The sequence below is a fragment of the Parambassis ranga genome, chromosome 14, assembly GCF_900634625.1.
Source record: "Parambassis ranga chromosome 14, fParRan2.1, whole genome shotgun sequence".
NCBI classification, from domain to species: Eukaryota; Metazoa; Chordata; class Actinopteri; family Ambassidae; genus Parambassis; species Parambassis ranga.
In genome coordinates this window covers 8,329,002-8,350,075 of record NC_041034.1, presented here as the reverse complement: position 1 = coordinate 8,350,075, position 21,074 = coordinate 8,329,002, and the positions used below count along the sequence as shown (strand labels likewise).

Below are 21,074 nucleotides of genomic sequence, written 5' to 3'. Positions count from 1 at the left end.
TATTCATACCATGGTCTGCTTGGGAGAGTGGCCTAGCTAGTTGGTGATTGGTTACATTTTCATGTCAATCACAATATTTAACTCACGATTGGTTGTGGGGAGGGCTTAGCGCTGAATGAATACAGGAAGTGAACAGCGTGAGACTGCATTTTGACGTTCGCCGGAGCTCCCAACAAAATTAAGGTAACGAGCCTTTGCATAGACTTACACAAGTCGAGTTTGTTTTAAATGCAAGCCAGTCATTAGTGCCATGCAGTGTATTTGAGACACAGTGTTTTGGTCGTAGAACTTACTAGAGTGTTTAAATGCTCATAGCTTTTAGCAGACACCTTAGCATGCACACACGCTACAAGCTAACATAACTGGGTTAGCTGTAGCCTTAAGGCTATAAATGTTTTCATAATTTTCTTAACATGAGCTTTGAGAGTTGCCCTGCTGGCAGTGGGCTGCTGGGTTTAGGTTGTGTTTTTTCATATTATAGACTCCTCATCATTGACTTACTTCTTTTTTGGGAGAAAGTGAAACAGAACATGAGCTTGAGTTGTTTTAACTGACTGGTTCCTGTTAAATCTGTGCCACGGGCCGTTAGTTCAAGGTTCGCCGACCAGCACCTGCCTTCTAAATAGCTGGATCACTAAAATCTAAATAATCTCTTAGTTTTGTGTGTCTCTAAAAGCAAAGGTCAACTTTAGCTTTTAATTTAATTCATAATGAAATACCTTACTTGAATGTGTGTAACAGTATACACTCTTTGTAATATTTCAGTGCATTTCCTCTGTGACTGTTTAAAAATTAGTATCTGTGTTTGTTCAGCACAAACAGGTGTGTAAATACTTTCTAGAGCCCACGCTTCAAGAGTTCCACTTTCATCACTTTGTCTGACACTTTTGCAGACTTGATACCTAACTCTTTTTTTTTCACTTTATTTATTTGTCTTGTCCATCTATTTTCTCTTACTTTTCACTGTCCTGCCCAGTCTGCCAATTCAGTACTTTATTACTGGTGTTAAATCTCAGACTCAATATGGTGGACTCACAGTACTACCTCCCAAATGACATTGGAATCTCTGCACTTGACTGTGGCGAGGCCTTTCGTTTGCTCTCACCTCAAGAGAAGATGTACGCCCACTATCTGTCACGTGCTGCTTGGTATGTAACAAAGCAAGTTCACATCAACACTTTTGAAATAGTGTAGCGATCCTAAATAGAAACAGAATTAAAATGTTGAGTTGCAACTCTGTTGATTGAAAAAACATTTGCCTTAACATCTGTCTTAGGTATGGAGGTCTGGCAGTGCTTCTGCAGACATCCCCAGAGTCTGCAAACATCTTTGTCTTGCTGCAGAGAATATTCAGGAAGCAGACGCCTGCACAGCTGGAACAGGTCGCCACAACAGTTGGACTTAGTTCTGAGGAGTATCAGGTACAGTAATCTCACATTCTTTGTCAGCTTCTCTTGATGTTTTGACCCTTTAATCTATGAACACACATGTAAAGATGCAATATTTTCCTCTTTATGCCTGACATTTAGGCCTTCTTGGTGTATGCGGCTGGTGTATATGCAAACATGGGCAACTATAAGTCTTTTGGAGACACCAAATTCATCCCAAATCTTCCCAAGGTAAAAAAATAAGCCAATGTAAATTTGATAGAACGTGCATCAGATAATAAACTAGAAAGGTCTCATCATCTATTGCTCAACTGTTGCTGAGATATTTTTGTCCATGCAGGACAAGCTGGAAGGTTTGGTGAAGGCCAGCCAGGCTTTTCAGGAGCAGCCCACTGAGATGGAGGCTCTATGGGACAGCTGCTCATGTCTTCTGTACTCCCTGGAAGACAGACAAAAACAGCTGGGGCTGGGCGACAAGGTGAGACCAAATTTTTCTTAGTTTGTTGGTTACCTCATGTGTATTTATGAAAATCTATTGTGTTGCACAGGCTGGTTAAATCTTAGAAATCTTAGAGGGCATGTATTTGTTCTGCATTTATATGCTCAGGCGTCTGTGCTTAGCCTGGAAAGTTTTGTTCTCTCTGTCCCGTTTCCTCCCCTCCCATCATTTTTGCTTCTTTTTGAGCTCTTGAAGGAGGCTAACACTGCTGCGGCACTGTGACCCGTAAGGGAGAACGCATGGCTTATTAAGCATTTTTGTGCATTTCCTCAGGGAATTACCACCTATTTCTCAGGAAACTGTTGTCTGGAGGATGCTGAGCTGGCTCAGAAGTTTCTTGACTCTAAAGTAAGCAAACTCGCACATCAAACAAATTCTATTATTCTAATATATTCTACTATTCCAATCATTGTGGTTTGCTTCTCTTCTCGTAATAACTTATGTTCTATTTGTGGTAATCCTTGTTATAAATAATGTTTATTTACAGATGTGTCTTTTACCACTGCCCCTTTATTTTGGTTGCAGGATGAGTGATCACTGGGCCTTTCATGTATCTTTGTGCCATGTTATTGTGGTTTCTTTCTAGAAACTGTCTGCTTACAACACCCGTCTGTTTAAAGGGGACAATGGAGGAAAAGTCTGCTATGAGGTGCGCTTGGCTTCAGCTGTGCAGAAAGGTCAGAACACTTACACTGGTGACATACAATGTGATCATGTGATGTCAGAAACATTCTAGTTGGTGCACGCATACATTGTGATTAGATTTTGTTGGTGTTGATGATTAAACCAAAATCTTTATTATTACCTTGCAGACTGTGCAGTGGATGGAGAGTGTGAGTCCTGCTGTGGTAGCTTCAGCTTTGAAGACAAGGAGTTTACAGTAAAGAGGGGTGACTATAGTTCACTCATGGAGAAAGTTTGCTACTATCTTCAACAAGCACTGGTGAGACAGCAAGAAATAGTGTTCCTATAGCCATTAGATATTTTTCTGCTTCAATATGTATAATATAATTTCCCATTTAAGACATATGGGATACATCTCGTACTCAAACTCTTAAACCTTTTGAAAAGCCTGGCTAAGATATATTTAAATATGACATCTTCTGGCCTTTTCTGGAAGAATATTTTGTGGTAACGTTGTGTTTACAATGATTTGGCAGGGCTGTGCTGCCAATGAGAACCAGAGGAAGATGCTTGAGGAATACATACGCAGCTTCACCTTTGGCTCCATTGATGCCCACAAAGAGGGCTCACGTTACTGGATCAAAGACAAAGGCCCCATTGTTGAAAGGTGGTTACAAAATAACGCAGCTGTAAAAGTGAATGACTTCTCATGTCAGCAGCACTCACTTCCTTATAGATGTAGTCTAAATACTTAGTGTTTCTTGGTGATTCACTTCCTCAAGAAGCCCATTCTGACCTTTGTCTTGGTGTTGAATTCTGCTTCCTTCTATTAACTTCTGTAACCTTCCTCTCTTTACCTCTCCTCTCAGTTATATAGGCTTCATAGAGAGCTACAGAGACCCATTTGGCTCCAGAGGAGAATTTGAAGGTAACTGTCAAGCTGAACATAAACAGTGATTCTAACAAAGTTTATTGCTACGCATGCTGTGCTCCCATGGGCCTCTTCAAGTTTTATTGCTGTAGTTCAGAGCTGAGGAGTTTTCTGAGCTGCTCTTAAATCCAGTATCTGATTTCAGCAGTCATTATGTTGGTATTAAAATAACGCAAATGATCCATTCAGAGCCTAGCTGTTCAACTGTGATGTCATGTCTAGGTTTCGTTGCTGTTGTGAACAAGGCCATGAGCGAGCGTTTTGCCAGCCTGGTGAGTTCGGCCGAAATCCTGCTGCCTGAGTTGCCCTGGCCCCGAGAGTTTGAAAAGGACACATTCCTTAAACCCGACTTCACCTCACTGGACGTTCTCACGTTTGCCGGGAGTGGAATACCAGCTGGCATCAATATCCCTAACTGTATGTACACTGTCCTGTTTATGTTTTGCATTTTTAATCCCATTTGTAAACGGTGCTTTACTTCTTTGTTTAGATGATGACATCAGACAGTCAGAGGGCTTTAAGAACGTGTCTCTGGGCAATGTACTGGCTGTTGCCTACGCTACCCAAAAGGAAAAACTCACCTTCTTAGAGGAGGAGGACAAGGTAGTGCCTACAGCAACCTGACACCAACTCCTTCGTCTCTTTCACACGTTTATGACCATATGTTCTCTTAATTTGTTTACTCTTGCTTTTTTCATTTTTAGGATTCGTTCATCAAGTGGAAGGGCCCATCATTTGAGGTGCAGGTCGGACTTCATGAGCTGCTCGGTCATGGAAGTGGCAAGCTGTTTGTCCAGGTCAGTGAAACATACATTATGTATTTCAGCAGCTAATTTAAAAATGTGGATTTTGCTTTCTTAATTTATCAGGAAATTTGGAAAATAATCATTGAGCAAATGTTGGTTTGCTTTCCTAGGATGACAAGGGCAAGTTCAACTTTGACCAGACTAAGGTGAATAACCCAGAGACTGGAGAGCCGGTGAGTTTGTTGCCTCATGTTGTCTAGTCTGGAAGATTTGAGGGGGATTTAAAACAAGAGAGAGAGCATGAAGATAACTGTACTGACCTACATCTTTCAGGTTTCCAGTTGGTATCGCGGCAGCGAGACATGGGACAGTAAATTCTCCACCATTGCGTCCTCATACGAAGAATGTCGTGCTGAGTGTGTCGGACTTTATTTGTGTCTCAACAAGCAAGTGCTCAGGTTTGTTGTGTATCATCTTTGCAAATCTGACCAGAATGCACTCCAGCCTTTGAAATGAAAATGGTAATACATCTAAAATTATCCAAAGTTGACACATTTCTTTAGCTGGGAGAGTATGCTTATGTGAGCCTTTTGGGAGCCATAACAAAATCATCAAGTGCTTATTAAATGAAAAACAAACAGAAGAGCCAAAAGAAATATTTCAGGTTTTGTTCGTTTGGAGCTTTAAACTGCTGCTTAGCATGCTCTTCTCCCAGGGCTGTTGGTTTTAAAATATATCAGTGGTGACATTTTGAAAAAACAGTGAAAAACTGTGCTGCTCTGTCTCAGCATTTTTGGCCATGAAGGACAGGATGCAGAGGACGTGGTGTACATCAACTGGCTCAGTATGGTCAGAGCCGGACTGTTGGGCCTGGAGTTCTACACACCTGAGAGCAAGAGCTGGAGACAGGTATGCTCACTGAGTAACTCAAACATGTGGCCTCTTTTGCATAGATGCATGTAATTTGTGTTGAAGTTAGTATATTCACAGTGTTTACAAGACAAGTCAACATACAGGACATTAGGAATGGGTTTCTCACAACCCGACAGTCTCATTCCTGTATGTGTATGCTTATAGTAAGTCTCTGTGTTTACATAAGTGTCGGGAAATGTATACAGTGCATCACATGTGATGTGGTCCTGTGTCTGTTTGGGTTAGGCTCACATGCAGGCCCGATTTGTGATCCTACGAGTCTTGCTGGAGGCTGGGGAAGGCCTAGTGGGCCTGGAGGAAGTAACGGGACAGGATGGCAAGCCTGATGCACGCATCACTCTAGACCAAAGCAAGATCCACACTGTGGGCAAGAACGCCATCCACAGGTTCCTTTGCAAGCTGCAGGTATGTTCCATAATTAGCCAGCTGATTTAGAAGTAATACTGAAAAAGAACACTTTGACATTAATGGTCATTGCTTTATTAGGGTGACTATGGCTCAAGTGGTAGGGCAAGACACTCACAAAAGCATGCTATATAAATAACTTAAAGAGCAGCAACAATGAGTTGATAAGCTTTTAGTCTATGGATAATTAGCAAATGAATACATACAATTTTGAATTATTTGTCAAAATTAGAAACCAATGAAATAACAGTTAAAAAACCTCAAAGTTAAGTGAATTTTACACTTGTACACTGTCAAAAACAAACTATCAGTGTGCCAATGTAACACATGAAAATCATTAATCGTGTCGCCTTATTGATTTCATCCAACTTAATATTAACCCAACTCTCTTTCTTTATAGGTCTTTAAGTCTACGGCAGATGTGGAGGGAGGCCGGGCCCTCTATGACGGTTACTCTGCCGTCAGTGACAGTGGCGCTCATAACTTCCTGCGTCTGCGGGAGACGGTGCTGCTGAGGAAGGAAGCTCGAAAGATGTTTGTTCAGGCCAACACCAGGGTCAACGGTATGTATGGAAGCTGAAGCACACATACAAACTGCTTAACTTAATCTGTGTGTTTTTTCATGTCACACTATCAACAAACAAAATCTCTTTTTTCAGGGGACAGTGTAGAGCTGGTGGAATATGAAGGCAGCGCGGCCGGTTTGATCAGCTCCTTCATTGAGCGTTTCCAAGACGACGCAGAGCAGCTAGAAGCCAACCTTTTGGAACTGAACAAAAGAGACGCACCCTGCTGGTGTTGATGGATGCTCTGTATTGTATGATTCAAGAACTAAAATTGGCTTTTTTGTTATATAAAAGGCAAAATGATTCTCAAAATAATAAAAACTTTACAATGATCCAAATATTTTTCAAAGACACTTCTGATAGAAACTGAATGTCACTTTCATACTTCAGATAAAGCCATAAGACACAATAAAACAGACTCGATACATTTTTTTTTCAACTGATGTTAAAGTATGCTGCTTTCAGGTCTGTCTAATTACAACTGTCGATCAGATACAAGTAAATGAGCTGCCTATTAATACTCGAGATTTACCATCACTGCTGTACATTTTTTAAAAAAAGTGAGTGAGATTTGTCATTTAAATAACTCAATTAAAACTGGTGTTGAATATCAAACATTGGTTTGTTCCAGAATTGTTTACTTGAAGTTGTTTTTTTTTAACCATTAATGCTTAGCATTGATTATTTGACAAGTTTAGCCTGCTATTTGCTGACTAAGCGGCAAAATAATACTTGCCAGATCCTGAAGTACTTTGTTTTTTTCACACAAATAAAAACTCTTAACTGCATTTCTTGCAGAATCCATGAGTCTTATTTTTACTAAATAACTCACAACATGGCCCAGACTTTCAGTACATTTTAATGACAAAAATACAATAAATATACGTGCAGAGGGCACCTGTTCTGGTTTCCCATTTTACAGTTTTATTGACTGTAACTGCAGAAATTAATCATACACTGTCAATTACAGACAGCCCAGCTAAAAAAATGAAATACTGACTTAAACAGAAACACATGGCTCCCTGTCTGGTTGGATTAAATTTAAATTAAGATGACCTAAATTTAAAACTGTGTTCGATTATTTCACATAATGTAATTCAGTTACAGTCTGAGGTGTTACACACTGGTACCATTGACTGTTTGTCAGGCAGCTGAGGTGTAGACTCTGTTCCTTCCTCCAGACTGCTGAAGGAGCTGCAGCTCTCTGTGTCATTTAGAGATGCTGCGTTCATGTGTAAAACCAGATCCTTCTCCTGCTCGTCCCTCTTTTGGTGTCCACCTTCATTCACACCTGCTGCTGCCTCCTCTGGAGCAGTGAGGGTATTGCTAGCCTGCTCTTCCAGCTGAGAGAAGGACGGGGAGGTGAGGGGAGAGAGAGAAAAAGGAGCTTTGGGAGAAGGAGATGGGGACTGATAAGGAGAGGTGGAGTCATGTGGCAAAAGAGACAGGGGAACTTTAGAAGATAAAGATGGGGACTGATACGGTGAGAGGGAAGGAGAGGCAGCAGGAGAGACGTGGGGAGAGAGGGATGGAGACATTTTGGGTAGAAGAGGTGGTGCCAAGGGAGAAACAGATGGTGACTGGTAAGGAGAGAGTGATGGAGAATGGCAGAGACTGATCACTGGACAGGGTGCCATGTAGTCCGAGTCATTTGGAGGATTCTCCATTATTGTTGGTAGCTGAGCTGTAGCCATATCTTCTTCTTCGATTCCCACTTTGTTTATACCCGTTTTGATCTGGCCCTGCTCCTCCACCTCAGGCTGGAGGTGAGAAGTTGTTGATGGAAGCTGCACTTGGGCCTCACTGGGTGAATCTTGTGTCTGTGTCAGAGGCTGAGGTTGGGTGTCTTTTGTGGTTGGATCACTCTGAGATGTTTGAACTGGACCCTCGCAGGGTTGAACTGTTCTCTGCCCTCCTGTGTGGGCTTTACATCTCCCCTTCTTTGGCATTAGAGGTGGAGGAGGCGGTGGAGCGAGTGGAGGTGACAGCAGGGTCGATGTCTCTGTGGAAACCCGGACCTTGACACTGCGTTTGAACATCCGGCGTCTGGCCAAGGTGTTCTGAGACTGCAGGAAAAGTGGGTTGATGAAACAGAGAGCGCCCTGGCCGGAGCCACAGTCCAGCTCTCTGGGGCTACGCGTTGTAATTGGACAAAACGTGTGGAACAAAGTGGAATTGGGATCGGATTGTTTGGTGGCAGTGTCTGATACAGGCGTGTTATTGAGCTTCTTGTCTGACTCAAGCTGAGGAGAGCTTGTCTGTGGTGGAGCAGTGGGCAGGGCTGGCTCTGGCTTCTTCTCATCTTTGAGAGGTTTTAGGGCCTCTCGTGGTCCACGGACATTTAAGTGGGAGCTCCAGAATTCTTTAACACAGTAAAGAGGTTTTTACTATTGCAATATATTTAATTATTAAAATGTACAAAAGTATCTAACTTACTAAATGCAAAATATGAGCTCAGCAAAATGTGCCTAAACAAAGGAAGTCATTTACTGAAAAAAGACACCTGCACGTATTTTCCCAGTGTTTATGTTTGTTAGCCAGCAGCTGGGAGGGTAATTACTCTATGCAGTGGATAACATGTGTAGGCCTTTTGTAAAGTATTCCTTTAAGGCTGAGGTATTTGAAGTTTAAATTACAAAATTTGCTGGCAGGAAACGAGGAATTCACCAACCTATTCCCATATGTGAGATGGACTCCAGTTCCTTGTGCGATGTTGCCTTGGCAATGGCTTCAGGAAGCTCCAGCGGGAAAGGTAACACATCTCTGACACAGATATACATAATTTTTTGTAGATCAATAAATTGTGACAGTGATTAAATATGAGATAGAAAGAAGAAACAGTTACCTGCTGACACAGTAAAAGGAAATTAGTCTTGGAAGATCTGGAAAACTGATGGCCGATGTCTCCAGGGACAAAGCTGAGGTCAGAAAAAAGTCAAAGGCATCAACAACGTAGGTGTACTCCTGTGATGTCTTATTTATTGGGATAGTTGCGCCCATGTTACTTATAATACTTTACATACTACTACCCTAATAGCGAAGAAATTAGACCAGAAACTGCCATGTAAGTACTTTAAGACAGACAAACATGTTGTCTTTGAACTGAAATTGTCATATGTACATAGAAACATTCTTTCTTTGTGACTGAGAAGGGGAGATCCACACATACATAAAACAACTGTATCTTCAGATCTTACTCTTATTGGAGCTTTCCTCCCTGATGCCAAACTGCTGAACAAACGACGGCACACTGTCATCCGCCAAACGGACGCACAGCACGTTTCTCTGGGATGTCCGAGACTTCCGCACCAGGAATGTCTACAGGACAACATTACTGGTTACTAGGTAAGTGCTTGAAGGTAAAAAAAACACAAAATGAAAATAAACTGGACTGTGTGTCTCAGACCCCAGGAGGCTCCCTTTGCAGTATGTGCAGTGCAGTGGCGGGGTTGATTGACAGCTGTAGCCAGACAGGAACTGTAAGGAGGAGCCGGTCCAGCACACTGATGCTTCTCAAGGAGCCCCGTTCACGGTGATGACCCAAAAACTTGCGCTCCGATGGCTGGGTGGGCTCTGGGAAATCATACAGAGGTTCTTGTTGTGCCATCTAATAAACATAGACACAAAAAAACACATGGTTAATAATTGTTGTGCACTTTAAAATGATCATGCAGACACATGAGTTTATTATATGTCTGAAAGTCAAAGACAGGCTTCTCCTCACACACAGTGAGAGACGCTCACCTGCGTAATAAATCTGCCTGGACTGGGACAGCAAGTCCAGACTTGGTAAAGTGCAGCAGCTCAGACAGAGCTTAATTAAATCTATGGGAGGCAAACCTTTGAATTATAGACACACTAGCAGAGCACACAATCAGCACAACATGTTATTACTTATTAAAAAATAAAGACAAACGTCTCTGACACAGGTGTGTCTATTATTCCGGACAGTCTACTCTGGATCCACAGCATTCCTGTAAAACGTCCACATTTCCTCCTCAGTCTCTGCTGCGCACAGTCTTCCTGATCCACAGCCACACATTATTAAGACACTCTGTCCACTTCTCAGTTCCACACTGTGTAGCTACCTCTTTGCCCAGTTGTTTGTTTTCATCCGCCGTGGCTCCGCTTCATGATGCCATGTTCCATGTTCTGTTCTTCCACCTTAACTACGATGAAAACTTCTTCCACTTCTTTTCCACTCCAGCCTGTCATGACGTGCGCAGACCTGGAGATGCATTTGGCTCCTCCTCCAAACCCACCTGATCTCACCTGCTAACAAATCATTATACCGCCTGCCATGTGCTACACTCACGTGTCGGAAAAATTAGCAATAGGATTATAACTTACTTTGTTGCAATAGTTTAGCTATTATCTGTAGGTGACAGACCCCATCATACAGTATTGTTGGCATGAAAACAACATGTGGGAAATATTTGTGTCTGATGTAGATACGATTTAGTGGTTTATGCGTCTCCTGAACAGTCCATGATTTTATTGAAGGTGAAATTGCTCCCCCAGTCTTGCCACCGTGAATCACGAAAAACCGGAACCGGAAATGACGTTTGAAATACAACAGCTCCAGGACCGCGTTGGGTAAGGCATTTGTGTACTAAGCTTGCACAATTAAACCAATTTTTACTACTTACACTGATTTGAAAACACGTATTTGATCCAAATATATAGCCTATAATAGTTCATGGCAATGAATGGGCTTTAGCTTTTTGTAGCAGGCGTTTTCAGTCACTCAGATACAACGTTAGCATTAGCTAGCATAGCTAACATTAGCTTCTGCTACATCGTTTAACAAGATGGCCCGTGGTGTCCGGAGTTATTAGATAACTGCCGTTCGGGTATCTTGTATTACAGTTCACTATATAAACATCTATATGTCATTGTTTGTGTTTGTGTTTGTTCTGTATGTTGCTAGCTAACGCAGCAGGTTTACACGCTGCCTTTAGCGTAATTGGTTCCATTTTCGCCGCGAAAATGAACGTTTTTATTATCTTCTCTGTAACGATACATGTTCACGTCTGTATATTTAGTGCTTAATAGTCGTACAGTAATCTAGGTTGTTAATGTAACTACATCTGTAATATCACGTGATTGGAAAAAATGACAATGTTGGGCCTGTAGGGATTTAGAAAAAGATTCTGTAAACTAATGCTAGCTAGCGCCACTCCACAGGTATGAAACGTAACCAAATGTTGTTCACTCCTACAGATGCCTGGCTGATACAGAGATGAGCGGTGAGAACGTAAAGCTGTTTGTGGGCAACCTTCCTCTAGATGCAACTCACGACGAAATAAATAGACTCTTTGCTCCGTATGGAGAGATCAACACCTGCTCTCTACTTAGACAGTATGCTTTCGTTACCCTGAAGGGAGAAGGGGCGGCATACAAGTATGTAACTGTGCATGCTATTATGATCACTGTTATTGGATACAATGCATTTATTTGTTTTTCAGAAACAGTTTTGCATATTTTAGAGGTGAAGTTCGACTGGATTTTTCCATCCCAGTCATTATTACAGTATCAATGCAGAAAGTTAGTTAATTCATCCATTCATTCTGGGGAAAAAAAAAAGAGTTGGCACCACAGATGCTTAGTGTGATAGTTAAATGCTTGCATATCTCTACACAGTGTGTGCAGTGAACTGATATAGACAGTGTAAACGAAGTGTTTGTCTGGCATATGCAAAAGTATATTACCAATAACAGTACAGAAAGGAATACCTACAGTAAGGTGCATCTGTGTTATAATGCAGCAGCATTACCAGAAACTGTATGATGCTACAAAATGAAATAACTGACATTTTAAAACCTTGTGCAGCTTGGTTAACCATTACTGTCTGCATAGTCGATATGTACATATTCCATAATTGTACAGTTTTTATGTACATACTCCACAGTAGCTCTTGTTTTCAGTCCAACAGTTAATTTTGAATTCTGTTTTAATTTTAGTTCATTCTGCTTAGTACTAACCTATAGTGTTTCTCTATCTATCTATCTATCTATCTATCTATCTATCTATCTATCTATCTATCAGACTCTAAGAACTGGACTGTACTTTTTGCTAGAATGGGAGTTGATTTGCCTGTTGATATTCTGTTAAATGTTTTATCAAGTTATATCATCCAGCATTTCATTGCTTTATGCTGTCGCTTACGCAGAGCCATACGGCACCTTGATGGCAAAGAGTACAGAGGTAGACCCCTCGTGGTTGAGGAGTCACGGGCACGACCACCTAACTCCATTAAAGTGTTTGTGGGAAACCTCAGTGCAACATGCTCGGCAGAGGACTTACACGGACTGTTCTCAACCTTTGGAAGAGTATTAGACTGTGATAAAGTCAAAGGTGAAGTAGAGATGTGTTTATTTAAGTAAGATGTAAAAGCATAGACACGTTACTTACATGGATCTCCCTACTTGTGGACTCTATAGCCAGATTGTGTTCAAATGTTGGCTATGCATTTGTGCATATGGAGAGGAAGGAGGAGGCCACGGCAGCTATTGAGGCTCTCAACGGGACCACATTCAAGGGGCGTCAACTGGCTGTAGAGCTGTCCAAAGCCCAGCCTTTGATCAACCAGATCGCATCAGGGAATTCAGATAATCCTACAGGTGACGTAACAGCAAGTGAAGTTACATGGTTTTGTAAATAATGTACTGCAACAACTTATGTTTTGTGTTTTCTGTTACCCTCTGCTTGCAGGTGGCAGAGAAGGTCTTCTTCCCAGACCACCTCCTTCATTAGTGCATCACCAGAGTCAGGCAGCTGTGCTAGCTGCAGCTGCGGCTGCTGCCGCTGGGCTACCCATACAAGTAAATCAATCTTCTTACAAAGTGTTGATGAAGAGTCTCAGTCATCCAGGTCATTTTCATTTAACGGGGTTGAAGTGAGGCAACTGGACTTGTAGTTTTCTTGAAGATGTTTTTCTGCTCCACCAAGCAGCTTCATCAGTTCTGTTTGAGGGGAAACCTCTATACTTACCTGTGTTGGTCTGACTGTGTGTCTTCTTACAAAGTGTTCTATATTGGGAAATTTTTATTGGTTAGCTTTGAAAACTGAGACAGTTGTAAATGATGTAAAACATGTAGACTAGGTTTTCATATTCTTGTTTTGTTGTATTTGGTTGAGATTTCTAAATATTTCTTTGCAGGTTCAACAAAGTGTCCATAACTCATTCTACAACACCACAGCTTTTGACCCCACCTATGCTGCTCTGAAGGGCATCTCAAGTTCTAAAGGTGCAGATGGGGTCATATATGGTGCTCTTGCCAGTCAAGTGTATGGATCTGTTGCTGACCAAGTCTATCAAGATATGTCTAATCATAATACCCCAGCTGCTGTTGAAGAGGTAGAGCCTCCAGCAGATCCAACAACGCTTTTTGAGGCAGCAAGAGCCAAGTTCTTTCAGGAGGGACAAAAGGTGTGTTACCATTTGAGTAAAGTGTACAGTCAAGTTTCTCTGTGTTTTATACCTACATTTACTGAGGTATATTTATTTGAAGGTTCTGGCAGAGCAGCAGGCAGGGAAAAAGGCAACATCTACAGATAATGAGCGGGACCGCAGCCCAATAAGAGGAAATCGAGCCCCCCTTCTCCCTGACCCTGTACCAGGTTCCTCCGCTGTACGACCCAAACGGCGTGCACTGCTGCCAACGCCACCTGGAGTACCTGAAGAACCCACAGCTGCCACCACCACAACTTCTGAAGTGTCAGATCCCGTTACTAGGTACATATAACAAATGTTATTGTAGGATAGCACAGAAGAAACATTAAATAAAACGGCAATAATGGTTTATTTACATAGAACCTGCTAAAGACAATGATTACATGTTGCTTTACAAATATATTAAACTGTTTAATTACTTCCATTTGCCCATTTTAGAGGATGATTATGGTGCTTTTTTGGCTAATTTTGTTGTCTCTGTGCTCCAGATCTTACACAGAGTACTACCAGCAAATGCAACAATACCAACAGTATCAACAGTACCAGTACCTCCAGTATGCCTACACCAATCCTCCTCCACCACCCCCTCCACCTCCATCGGCCACCGCCCAGGCCTCCTCTGCAAACCCTGCACCTCCAGGGACATACACAGCACCTCCCACATATGCAGGATCGGAAGCCTATCCACCCCCAGGAACATATGATGCTACAGAAAGTTACAATGCCACATCAGGGAGCTATGACAGTTCATCTGGGAGCTACGGCGCCTCAGCGGGCTATGACACATCTGGAGGCTACGGGGCATCCGGAGCATATGATGCATCAGGAGCTTACGCAGCACCAGGAAGCTACTCCACATCCACACCGTATGAGCAGACACCCGCACACGGGCAACCCATGCCCCAGCATCATGATTACCCTTACCACACGCCAGAACCCCCTTATCGATAGTCCCAACCCTCCCCTACACGCTCCTTACACACTGCAGATGTGTGTGTGTGTGTGTGCATGTGTATTTACATAAGGGACAGTTTAAAGAGGAAAATCAGAGGGAGCAAGGTTGTAATTCAAATGTGCTTTAAATATGAAGTATCTTCCCCTTTCTCTATTTTGGCTTGCATAGTCTCTTACTAGTCAGTGGATGGCTGTTGAGTGGTTGTTAATCAGTTGGCATGGTGTTTGGACATGAGAGAAGGGCAGGTAATATTGGAATATAGTTTTTTTTATAGTTTCTGTTTGACGTTACAGCTGGACCCTTGATGAATGTTAAACAAGCTTAAACAATGGCTAGGACAAGTTTGACTCAGAGTTAGAGGACTGGATTAAGGCCTTTCATATGCCCTACTTAAAAAAAAAGTGCACCTAATTTTCTTGCTGCACTCTAATATTTTTCAAACCTCATGGTGACGGTACAACACAAAATAAACACTATCAGTTGAGGAATAGCAAGTACCATACATAAATCTACACAAACATAACTTGCATCCTGGCATGTATGTTCACCCATTTATGTATCAGTCAGGTTTGCTGGAAAACCATCACGAAACCATTCATTTTAAAGGCTACAGTTATTGATACAGACTCCAGTTTCAACTGCATAATGATGGTAAATCTAAGGCCACATATGTAGGCTCAGAAATACTTTTCGTAGAGTATGTAAAAGGCCTCGGTTAGAACTCATTTAATACACATAGCAGCACGTGGTGATCAACACAGATGAAGAGAACTGAAGAACCTTAATCTAGCTCAGAAAGAGACTGTGTTTACCAGATTGTATTATAAAGATGTTTCAGCTGACAGATTCTTAAGTGGTGACTTTTTTTTTCGCCCCAGATATACATATCACAAATTGATTTGCTAATAGACGATGTAGCGTGCCACTCATATTATGGTGCAGCCCATTTAACTCTGTAGCATTTGAATTTGGCATTGGAAGTTACTTTTTGTTTTCGGGTGACGAGAGAGACTTTAAAAGTCTGCATTCATTAGTAGAGTTATAAACTTGTGTCTGAGTTGTCATGTCCTCTTTAGTGACTCCTCATAATTTATTCTGCGTGTCCTAAAGGCTACATAAACAAAATTGAGCTGAAACAAAATGAGGAGTTCAGTTTGTTGATGTTTTGGTAAAAGGTTAGTTTTTGCCTTGTCACAGAACCTTTTTAGTATTTTTTTTCTAGCATTCACAGTTTCTTTCTCTTTGGATTTTATGTCTGTGAATAGCAAGGTGAATGCATCCAGTTTAAAGCAGTTGAACCCATTTGTTTAATACATGTGCTTTTTTTGGTTTTGTACATCTGTGAATTTCTAAGAGCCAGGAGGAATGTCAGCAGGTGGAGAGTGGCCAGTGATGTCAATAGACGTTGAACATCATAGTTGAACTTCATATTGTTTCCTTGGCATTTTCTCCCATTAGCTTTAGTTAGTCTTGTCAGCTGCTGTCGTGCCTCGGCTCTCACTGAATACATTGACAGTTTGGAGTGAGAGTTAAGCTAGTTTTCATACTGGAAAATTCACAATTTGGTGTTTGTGTAGATACAAAAAAAAGTACTCACAATCAACATTTGGTAAGAATATTGACTGTTAATGAGATAAAGATGATTGTATCTTTTCCTTCAACACTTGGAGATTGAGTAGCAAACTGTAAAGAGGCGACCCATGTTTTTGTATGGCTGGAAGGTATGACTCTGGAGCTTGTATTATGTAGTGAGTAGTGTCGAGCCACAGTAACACAAATGTGTGAACAAAACTGCTGTTTAAATCAGATACTGAGAATGGAATGGAAATAACAGTGAGAAACGTGTTCTTCCTAAATGCAGTGCAGTGGGGTGTATCTGATGTGCAGTGTAGGGGTATTTACTGAGTGGATATGAGGTGCCCGTGTCAGTGCTGCAGGTGATATAAAGGTTGTTTTGGATTTTTTTGAAGGATGCTGATTTTCCTGGGCAGCAATGAGAAGGGCTGATGACCTTTCCTTTTCTCTCTTCTGATCACACCAGGCTCACACACCTCATTTTGACGCACAGCTAAGATTATTGGCTTTCATTTACATCACCCCTCCAACAAGTCCATACTTACATGCAATTTTAAGTGGATTCATTGCATATCATTAATGCAACGCTGGCTACACCTACATATGATACTAATGCACACCCTATTCCACCTGTATTTCATGATAGTTACACAAATCTGTTGTGATTGTGCCACACATTAGGTACTCATTTTATTTCCTTAGTCGGCACCTGAACTGAAGGTGATAGGTTTAAGTGACACATAGCCTCCACATTATTCCACCTTTTCCTATGTGAACTGTTAGATGCATGCCTTGTTGTTGCTGCTGCTCCAGCCACCTTCTTCCTCTTGCTGATTATTGCAGCTAGAGTGGGAGGGAGCCAAACTGAGCCCTTGCCCTGGACGTACGCCACACGCAGCTGTAGCAAGGGATGGGGAAAACAGCAGCGTTAGGCCTGAAACTGCTGTGGACGATGGGGTGCCCCCCCTCTAAGGTAAACACTCAGACCACACACTCCTGCCCCCTCCCAGAAACACGCGTACACATTCACAAACACTCGCACACAGTACAAATACACCGATGTCCATGCTTCCTTTTTCTTACCTGCCTTTAGGATTTTTCAGGATTTCAGATTTTTGGAAATAAATCTCCCATCATTTTTAAAAAGAAGATGATGACCATTTTTTCCTGCATTTTTTTTTTAATTATTTTTCCCGTACATTTCCCCCAAGCATACTCTGCTCATACATTCCTGCTCCCACTTGTGACCACTCAACACACAATCTTGTGAGGACATTTATATTACCTTTAGTAAAAATGTGCAGTAGGCAATTTGGTGTTAATACATCCTGTATGTAACAGCCATGTTGCCGAAGAGTACCAGGCAATCGCAGCCAGGGCCGGATTTAAGACATTCTAGGTAGGATGGATTAAGTTTTTGTAAATGTGCCCCTTGCGGCCACTTTGGGATTAAGTGCCTTGCTTAAGAGCACACTGGTAGGCCCTCCATTTCAGAGTTGAATAACCTGGCTCAGGATCGGTTGCTGGTTCAACGCTCGACCCCTCTCCCCCCAACCCTCACCCCCCGAAAAAAAAAGAGTTTTGATGACACATCCAACTTGTATGAATGACATCGTACGTAAAATTCTGCCATGTTGTTTTAAATTACATTTGTCCTATGTTTAATTATCAATAAATGAATTTCAACTGTACTTTTTCTGTGTGAATGCAATGCCTTTAAAACACTTCAAATAACTCTCTTGGAGCTCAGCATCAGATAACATTTTATTTAATTTTATTCCAAATAAAAACATCAATCTATGCTCTTAAAATAAAAACCAATAATCTCATAACATTTGAAACCTGATGATAATTCAAACACTTTACAAAAAAGGAAAGTGAGAAATAATCGAACATGTATGACTTCACTCCCTGCTAACGTTTTCATGGACACTTGCTGAGTTTCATGCCCTCAACAACGATGAACAGTTTACAGATGGACACTAGGGCACTGATGAGAGGTGTGGACGCGTTATACGCAGATATACTGAGGTAATATGATGAGTAGGCCTATGTGCCTAAATGGAGCATAAAACTGCAGAGACATCAGGTGCCTTTCAAGGGCATAATGACATGGAGATGCAGCAGTTTCTACTCTGATAGCGTAAGTCTGGTATTCAGCAGCCAGGTTACTGAATTAGCTCCAGCAACACAATGAGATGTGTCTTTCTAATGATCTCTATCTGCAGGTCTTCACTCGATAAATGCTTTCATTTATAACCTATGTCCTTGTTTTTCAAAGCTTAGAGTGTAGGTAGAAGTGTGTATGCTGACACATTCTGAAATGAGAAATTCTTTTTAGTGGACTTGTGGGCCACAAAGTTGTTCCTAGCCTGGGTAGTATGGAAAAACGTTTCCACATCACATTTACTCGACCTAAATGATGGATTATCGTCTTGTGTTATTTCCATCCAGAGCTTGTTTTTTCACCACAGGAACTCCATCGTGTACACAGCCTGTTCAGCTGTTGTGTTTCCATTGCGCCGTGGGACCCAGATGGATCTGGAGGTGATGTAATTAATCACCTAATCAATATAACTCTTATCTACTACCTGTCCTTCCCTAATTTCCCTTTCTCCCCCTTTGAATGTTGGGATTTTTTGTTGTTGCTTCTGTTAGGTTTCACATTATTTAAAAGGTAGTTTTTTTACCTCAGGATTTAATTAGATGCAATTAAGCTCCACTGTGTATACTGTAGGTATCTATGGATGTCTCCTTCAGGTGTTTTCTACCTGAAAGAGTGACCCTGAAAGAGTTCCTTTTGTAGTGGAAATGTGTCTGTGGTCAATGCACACATGTAACGTCTGCTATTGATCACTTTTTGATCGTCCTTGTTTTAACAGAAACTTTCGTGGACACTTCAAGGATTCCTCCAGCAGAGGATTCACCTTATTGTGATAGTCTGTGGCTGTGGGTGTTTTAGGCTTGCATCGGTGTGTGGAAAGTTGTTGCAAAATTGTTGGAACCCCAGATAAAAACTTTTATAGTTTGCCTAGTACTGTCTTTAATTTTAGGGCAAATGGAAAGTAAGAGTATATTTTTGTAACTATTACTACAAAAGACATGACAAACAGACATTGAGATGCTGAATATTGTTAATTTTAAACCCAGATTGAGTCTTAAACACATTAATCTCAAACCCCACTTGACTACACACTTTCTGGCCTGCTTTGCCAACATTGCTTATAACAGAGTTGAAGCTTCTGGTGAACCCACACCTGGTTCCAGGAAACCAGTGTGTCCTTCAGTGAATGACTGAATAATGTCTAATTGATGGCAACAGACAGGACAAGACTGGGCAAACACATTTAAAAACACCACACAATGTGGACCAGACCATACACATAATACAGTACTTAGACTTCCAATCACTACCTCCCATGATGCTGCTGCTGCTGGCATAGTATGAAAAAGGAGCGAGCATTCAAACACACGTATTGAAAATAGCAACGCTTTAATAAAGAGCGATTTTACAAGACTGCAATGTCTAGCTAGCTAGGTGATAACTGGCATTGACATCCATGGTGTTTTACAGAGATACAAGTTATGGTAACTTGGTTTGAAGTTTGATGGGTTACTTGCAAGTTGCATGTCTGCATGCGAGGCAGCCTTCAAACAGTTACAGACCCTACATTGTAAAACAGTTGATTATGAATGTCAATGAATGTTCATGTCAAGAGGTAAGTAAAAAATCTCATGGAGAAATTTCCGTAACATTTTTCCAAACACGCCGGTAAGTGAGAGTTCACACAATGGTCATGCTGTTACCGGGCACACAAGCCAATAAAAAGACGACACTTAATCATGCAAAAAAAGACAGTTTCTTTGTCTGTAGAAAATAAAAGAACCAAAAAAAACATCTTTTGAGTTCTGATATCATCCATCCATAGTGACCTTGAATAAGAAGAAGCTGCGCTTTGATGATGACTTTGGTGCAAAAAAATGTTCCTGTTTTGAAGAGGACAGACCCTGTCCTGTCCACTTCCTTGATGAAGACACTCTTGGTATATACCAGTTGTGATAGTTTACCCTTTACCTCCCTCTCCCTCCCTCCTGACCCCCTCCCCTCCCCACCCCTTCCTCCTCGAGATGGACACAAACATCACAAACATTAACCCAAAACCCGCCCACCCATCCCTGGATGATGACACCTTCAAAATACAACCATTCAAACACTGATACAGCAATAAATTGTCCCACATACAGTACGTCATCCAATGGGGCTTCGATCACTTTACAGAGAGAGCACGTCTAAAAACACATGAACGGCATTACCTATATACAGAGGACACAGTAACAGTCAAAGAGGTTGGCCCAGGATGGAGCAAGCTGTGTGTTGTGGGAGTGAAGTGCACCTTGAAAAAGAGCATTCTGCTGACGGAGAAAGACAAAACCACTGGAACGGGGACTAATGGAGGAGGGTGATACGACAAGTTTTCCAAAGGAGATACCCAGATGTCAGCTGACCTCAGAGAATATCTGCCTGCTCAGTGGTGATTCCTAACACAAGTCTCTCTCTGCTGGTAGTTGTCTGGTAGCTGCAGGGAGATTTTTTTTTTTGCGTAGCCAGCAGTTACAGTTGCTCTTGTTAAAAATCACCAGCCTGTGCAGCTCCAACTGTCTGCAGAGGTTCGCCTCAGACTTCACCTTAAGATTCCAGATTGTGATGACTCAGGGCATTGTGTTTTTTTTTTCAGCAGATGAGTGTTTCAAGAGCCACCTTAAATTTATGTTGTGTTGTTGTTGTAGAGACTGAGACACAAGTCACAATAACACTCATTGCTAAGTTAGTACACGCTACCTGCTCGCTAGAGAACCCTTATCTCTAACCGAGGAACATGACCCTGTTTATCTCTATGGGAAGGCATGTGCACACAAACACACATACAGTACATGTACATAGAACAGACACAATCAATAGAAAACGAATTCTTCCCCAATCGATTATTGCCCCTTT

The 21,074-nt window shown here is 41.7% G+C and overlaps 3 protein-coding genes across 6 annotated transcripts; 2 read left to right on the top strand and 1 right to left on the bottom strand.

Moving 5' to 3' along the window:
- The first annotated feature begins 99 nt into the window (after positions 1-99).
- Positions 100-6,711, top strand: dpp3 (dipeptidyl-peptidase 3). Of its 2 annotated transcripts, none has more exons than XM_028422433.1 (19): positions 100-183; positions 1,017-1,148; positions 1,277-1,421; positions 1,530-1,619; positions 1,729-1,866; positions 2,161-2,235; positions 2,474-2,564; positions 2,700-2,830; positions 3,048-3,178; positions 3,381-3,439; positions 3,665-3,859; positions 3,933-4,045; positions 4,147-4,239; positions 4,359-4,421; positions 4,522-4,646; positions 4,977-5,097; positions 5,347-5,526; positions 5,927-6,089; positions 6,186-6,711. In XM_028422433.1, the coding sequence occupies exons 2-19, from the start codon at positions 1,024-1,026 to the stop codon at positions 6,326-6,328; spliced, it is 2,181 nt and encodes a 726-aa protein (XP_028278234.1). In that variant the 5' UTR covers positions 100-183; positions 1,017-1,023; the 3' UTR covers positions 6,329-6,711. The 2 variants fall into 2 exon arrangements, with proteins under 2 accessions (XP_028278234.1, XP_028278233.1); XM_028422432.1 differs by having other exon boundaries at positions 118-183; positions 977-1,148.
- A 335-nt stretch (positions 6,712-7,046) lies between these two features.
- On the bottom strand, positions 7,047-10,331 carry LOC114446043 (ras and Rab interactor 1-like). 2 transcript variants are annotated; one of them, XM_028421445.1, is made up of 7 exons: positions 10,181-10,331; positions 9,837-9,917; positions 9,499-9,699; positions 9,290-9,410; positions 8,938-9,010; positions 8,764-8,855; positions 7,047-8,454 (listed from the first exon to the last, which is right to left on the bottom strand). In XM_028421445.1, exons 3-7 carry the CDS (start codon positions 9,697-9,699, stop codon positions 7,190-7,192), a joined length of 1,752 nt encoding a protein of 583 aa, XP_028277246.1. In that variant the 5' UTR covers positions 9,837-9,917; positions 10,181-10,331; the 3' UTR covers positions 7,047-7,189. The 2 variants fall into 2 exon arrangements, with proteins under 2 accessions (XP_028277246.1, XP_028277244.1); XM_028421443.1 differs by lacking the exon at positions 9,837-9,917.
- A 315-nt stretch (positions 10,332-10,646) lies between these two features.
- Positions 10,647-17,769, top strand: rbm14a (RNA binding motif protein 14a). 2 transcript variants are annotated; one of them, XM_028421852.1, is made up of 9 exons: positions 10,647-10,688; positions 11,316-11,495; positions 12,265-12,449; positions 12,536-12,715; positions 12,807-12,916; positions 13,255-13,524; positions 13,607-13,830; positions 14,037-14,414; positions 16,922-17,769. In XM_028421852.1, the coding sequence occupies exons 1-9, from the start codon at positions 10,651-10,653 to the stop codon at positions 16,923-16,925; spliced, it is 1,569 nt and encodes a 522-aa protein (XP_028277653.1). In that variant the 5' UTR covers positions 10,647-10,650; the 3' UTR covers positions 16,926-17,769. The 2 variants fall into 2 exon arrangements, with proteins under 2 accessions (XP_028277653.1, XP_028277652.1); XM_028421851.1 differs by having other exon boundaries at positions 14,037-17,769.
- The last annotated feature ends 3,305 nt before the right edge of the window (positions 17,770-21,074 follow it).

Excerpts from the sequence above, each read along its gene's own strand:
- rbm14a (XM_028421851.1), top strand. The coding sequence starts at position 10,651 with ATGACGTTTGAAATACAACAGCTCCAGGACCGCGTTGG. Across the intron at positions 11,496-12,264 it reads GGAGAAGGGGCGGCATACAA|AGCCATACGGCACCTTGATG; the intron begins GTATGTAACTGT and ends TCGCTTACGCAG. Across the intron at positions 12,450-12,535 it reads AGACTGTGATAAAGTCAAAG|CCAGATTGTGTTCAAATGTT; the intron begins GTGAAGTAGAGA and ends TGGACTCTATAG.
- LOC114446043 (XM_028421445.1), bottom strand. The coding sequence starts at position 9,699 with ATGGCACAACAAGAACCTCTGTATGATTTCCCAGAGCCCACCCAGCCA. Across the intron at positions 9,411-9,498 it reads TGCAAAGGGAGCCTCCTGGG|ACATTCCTGGTGCGGAAGTC; the intron begins GTCTGAGACACA and ends GTTGTCCTGTAG. Across the intron at positions 9,011-9,289 it reads GGAGGAAAGCTCCAATAAGA|CTTTGTCCCTGGAGACATCG; the intron begins GTAAGATCTGAA and ends TTCTGACCTCAG.
- dpp3 (XM_028422433.1), top strand. The coding sequence starts at position 1,024 with ATGGTGGACTCACAGTACTACCTCCCAAATGACATTGGAATCTCTGCA. Across the intron at positions 1,149-1,276 it reads TATCTGTCACGTGCTGCTTG|GTATGGAGGTCTGGCAGTGC; the intron begins GTATGTAACAAA and ends CATCTGTCTTAG. Across the intron at positions 1,422-1,529 it reads TTAGTTCTGAGGAGTATCAG|GCCTTCTTGGTGTATGCGGC; the intron begins GTACAGTAATCT and ends CCTGACATTTAG.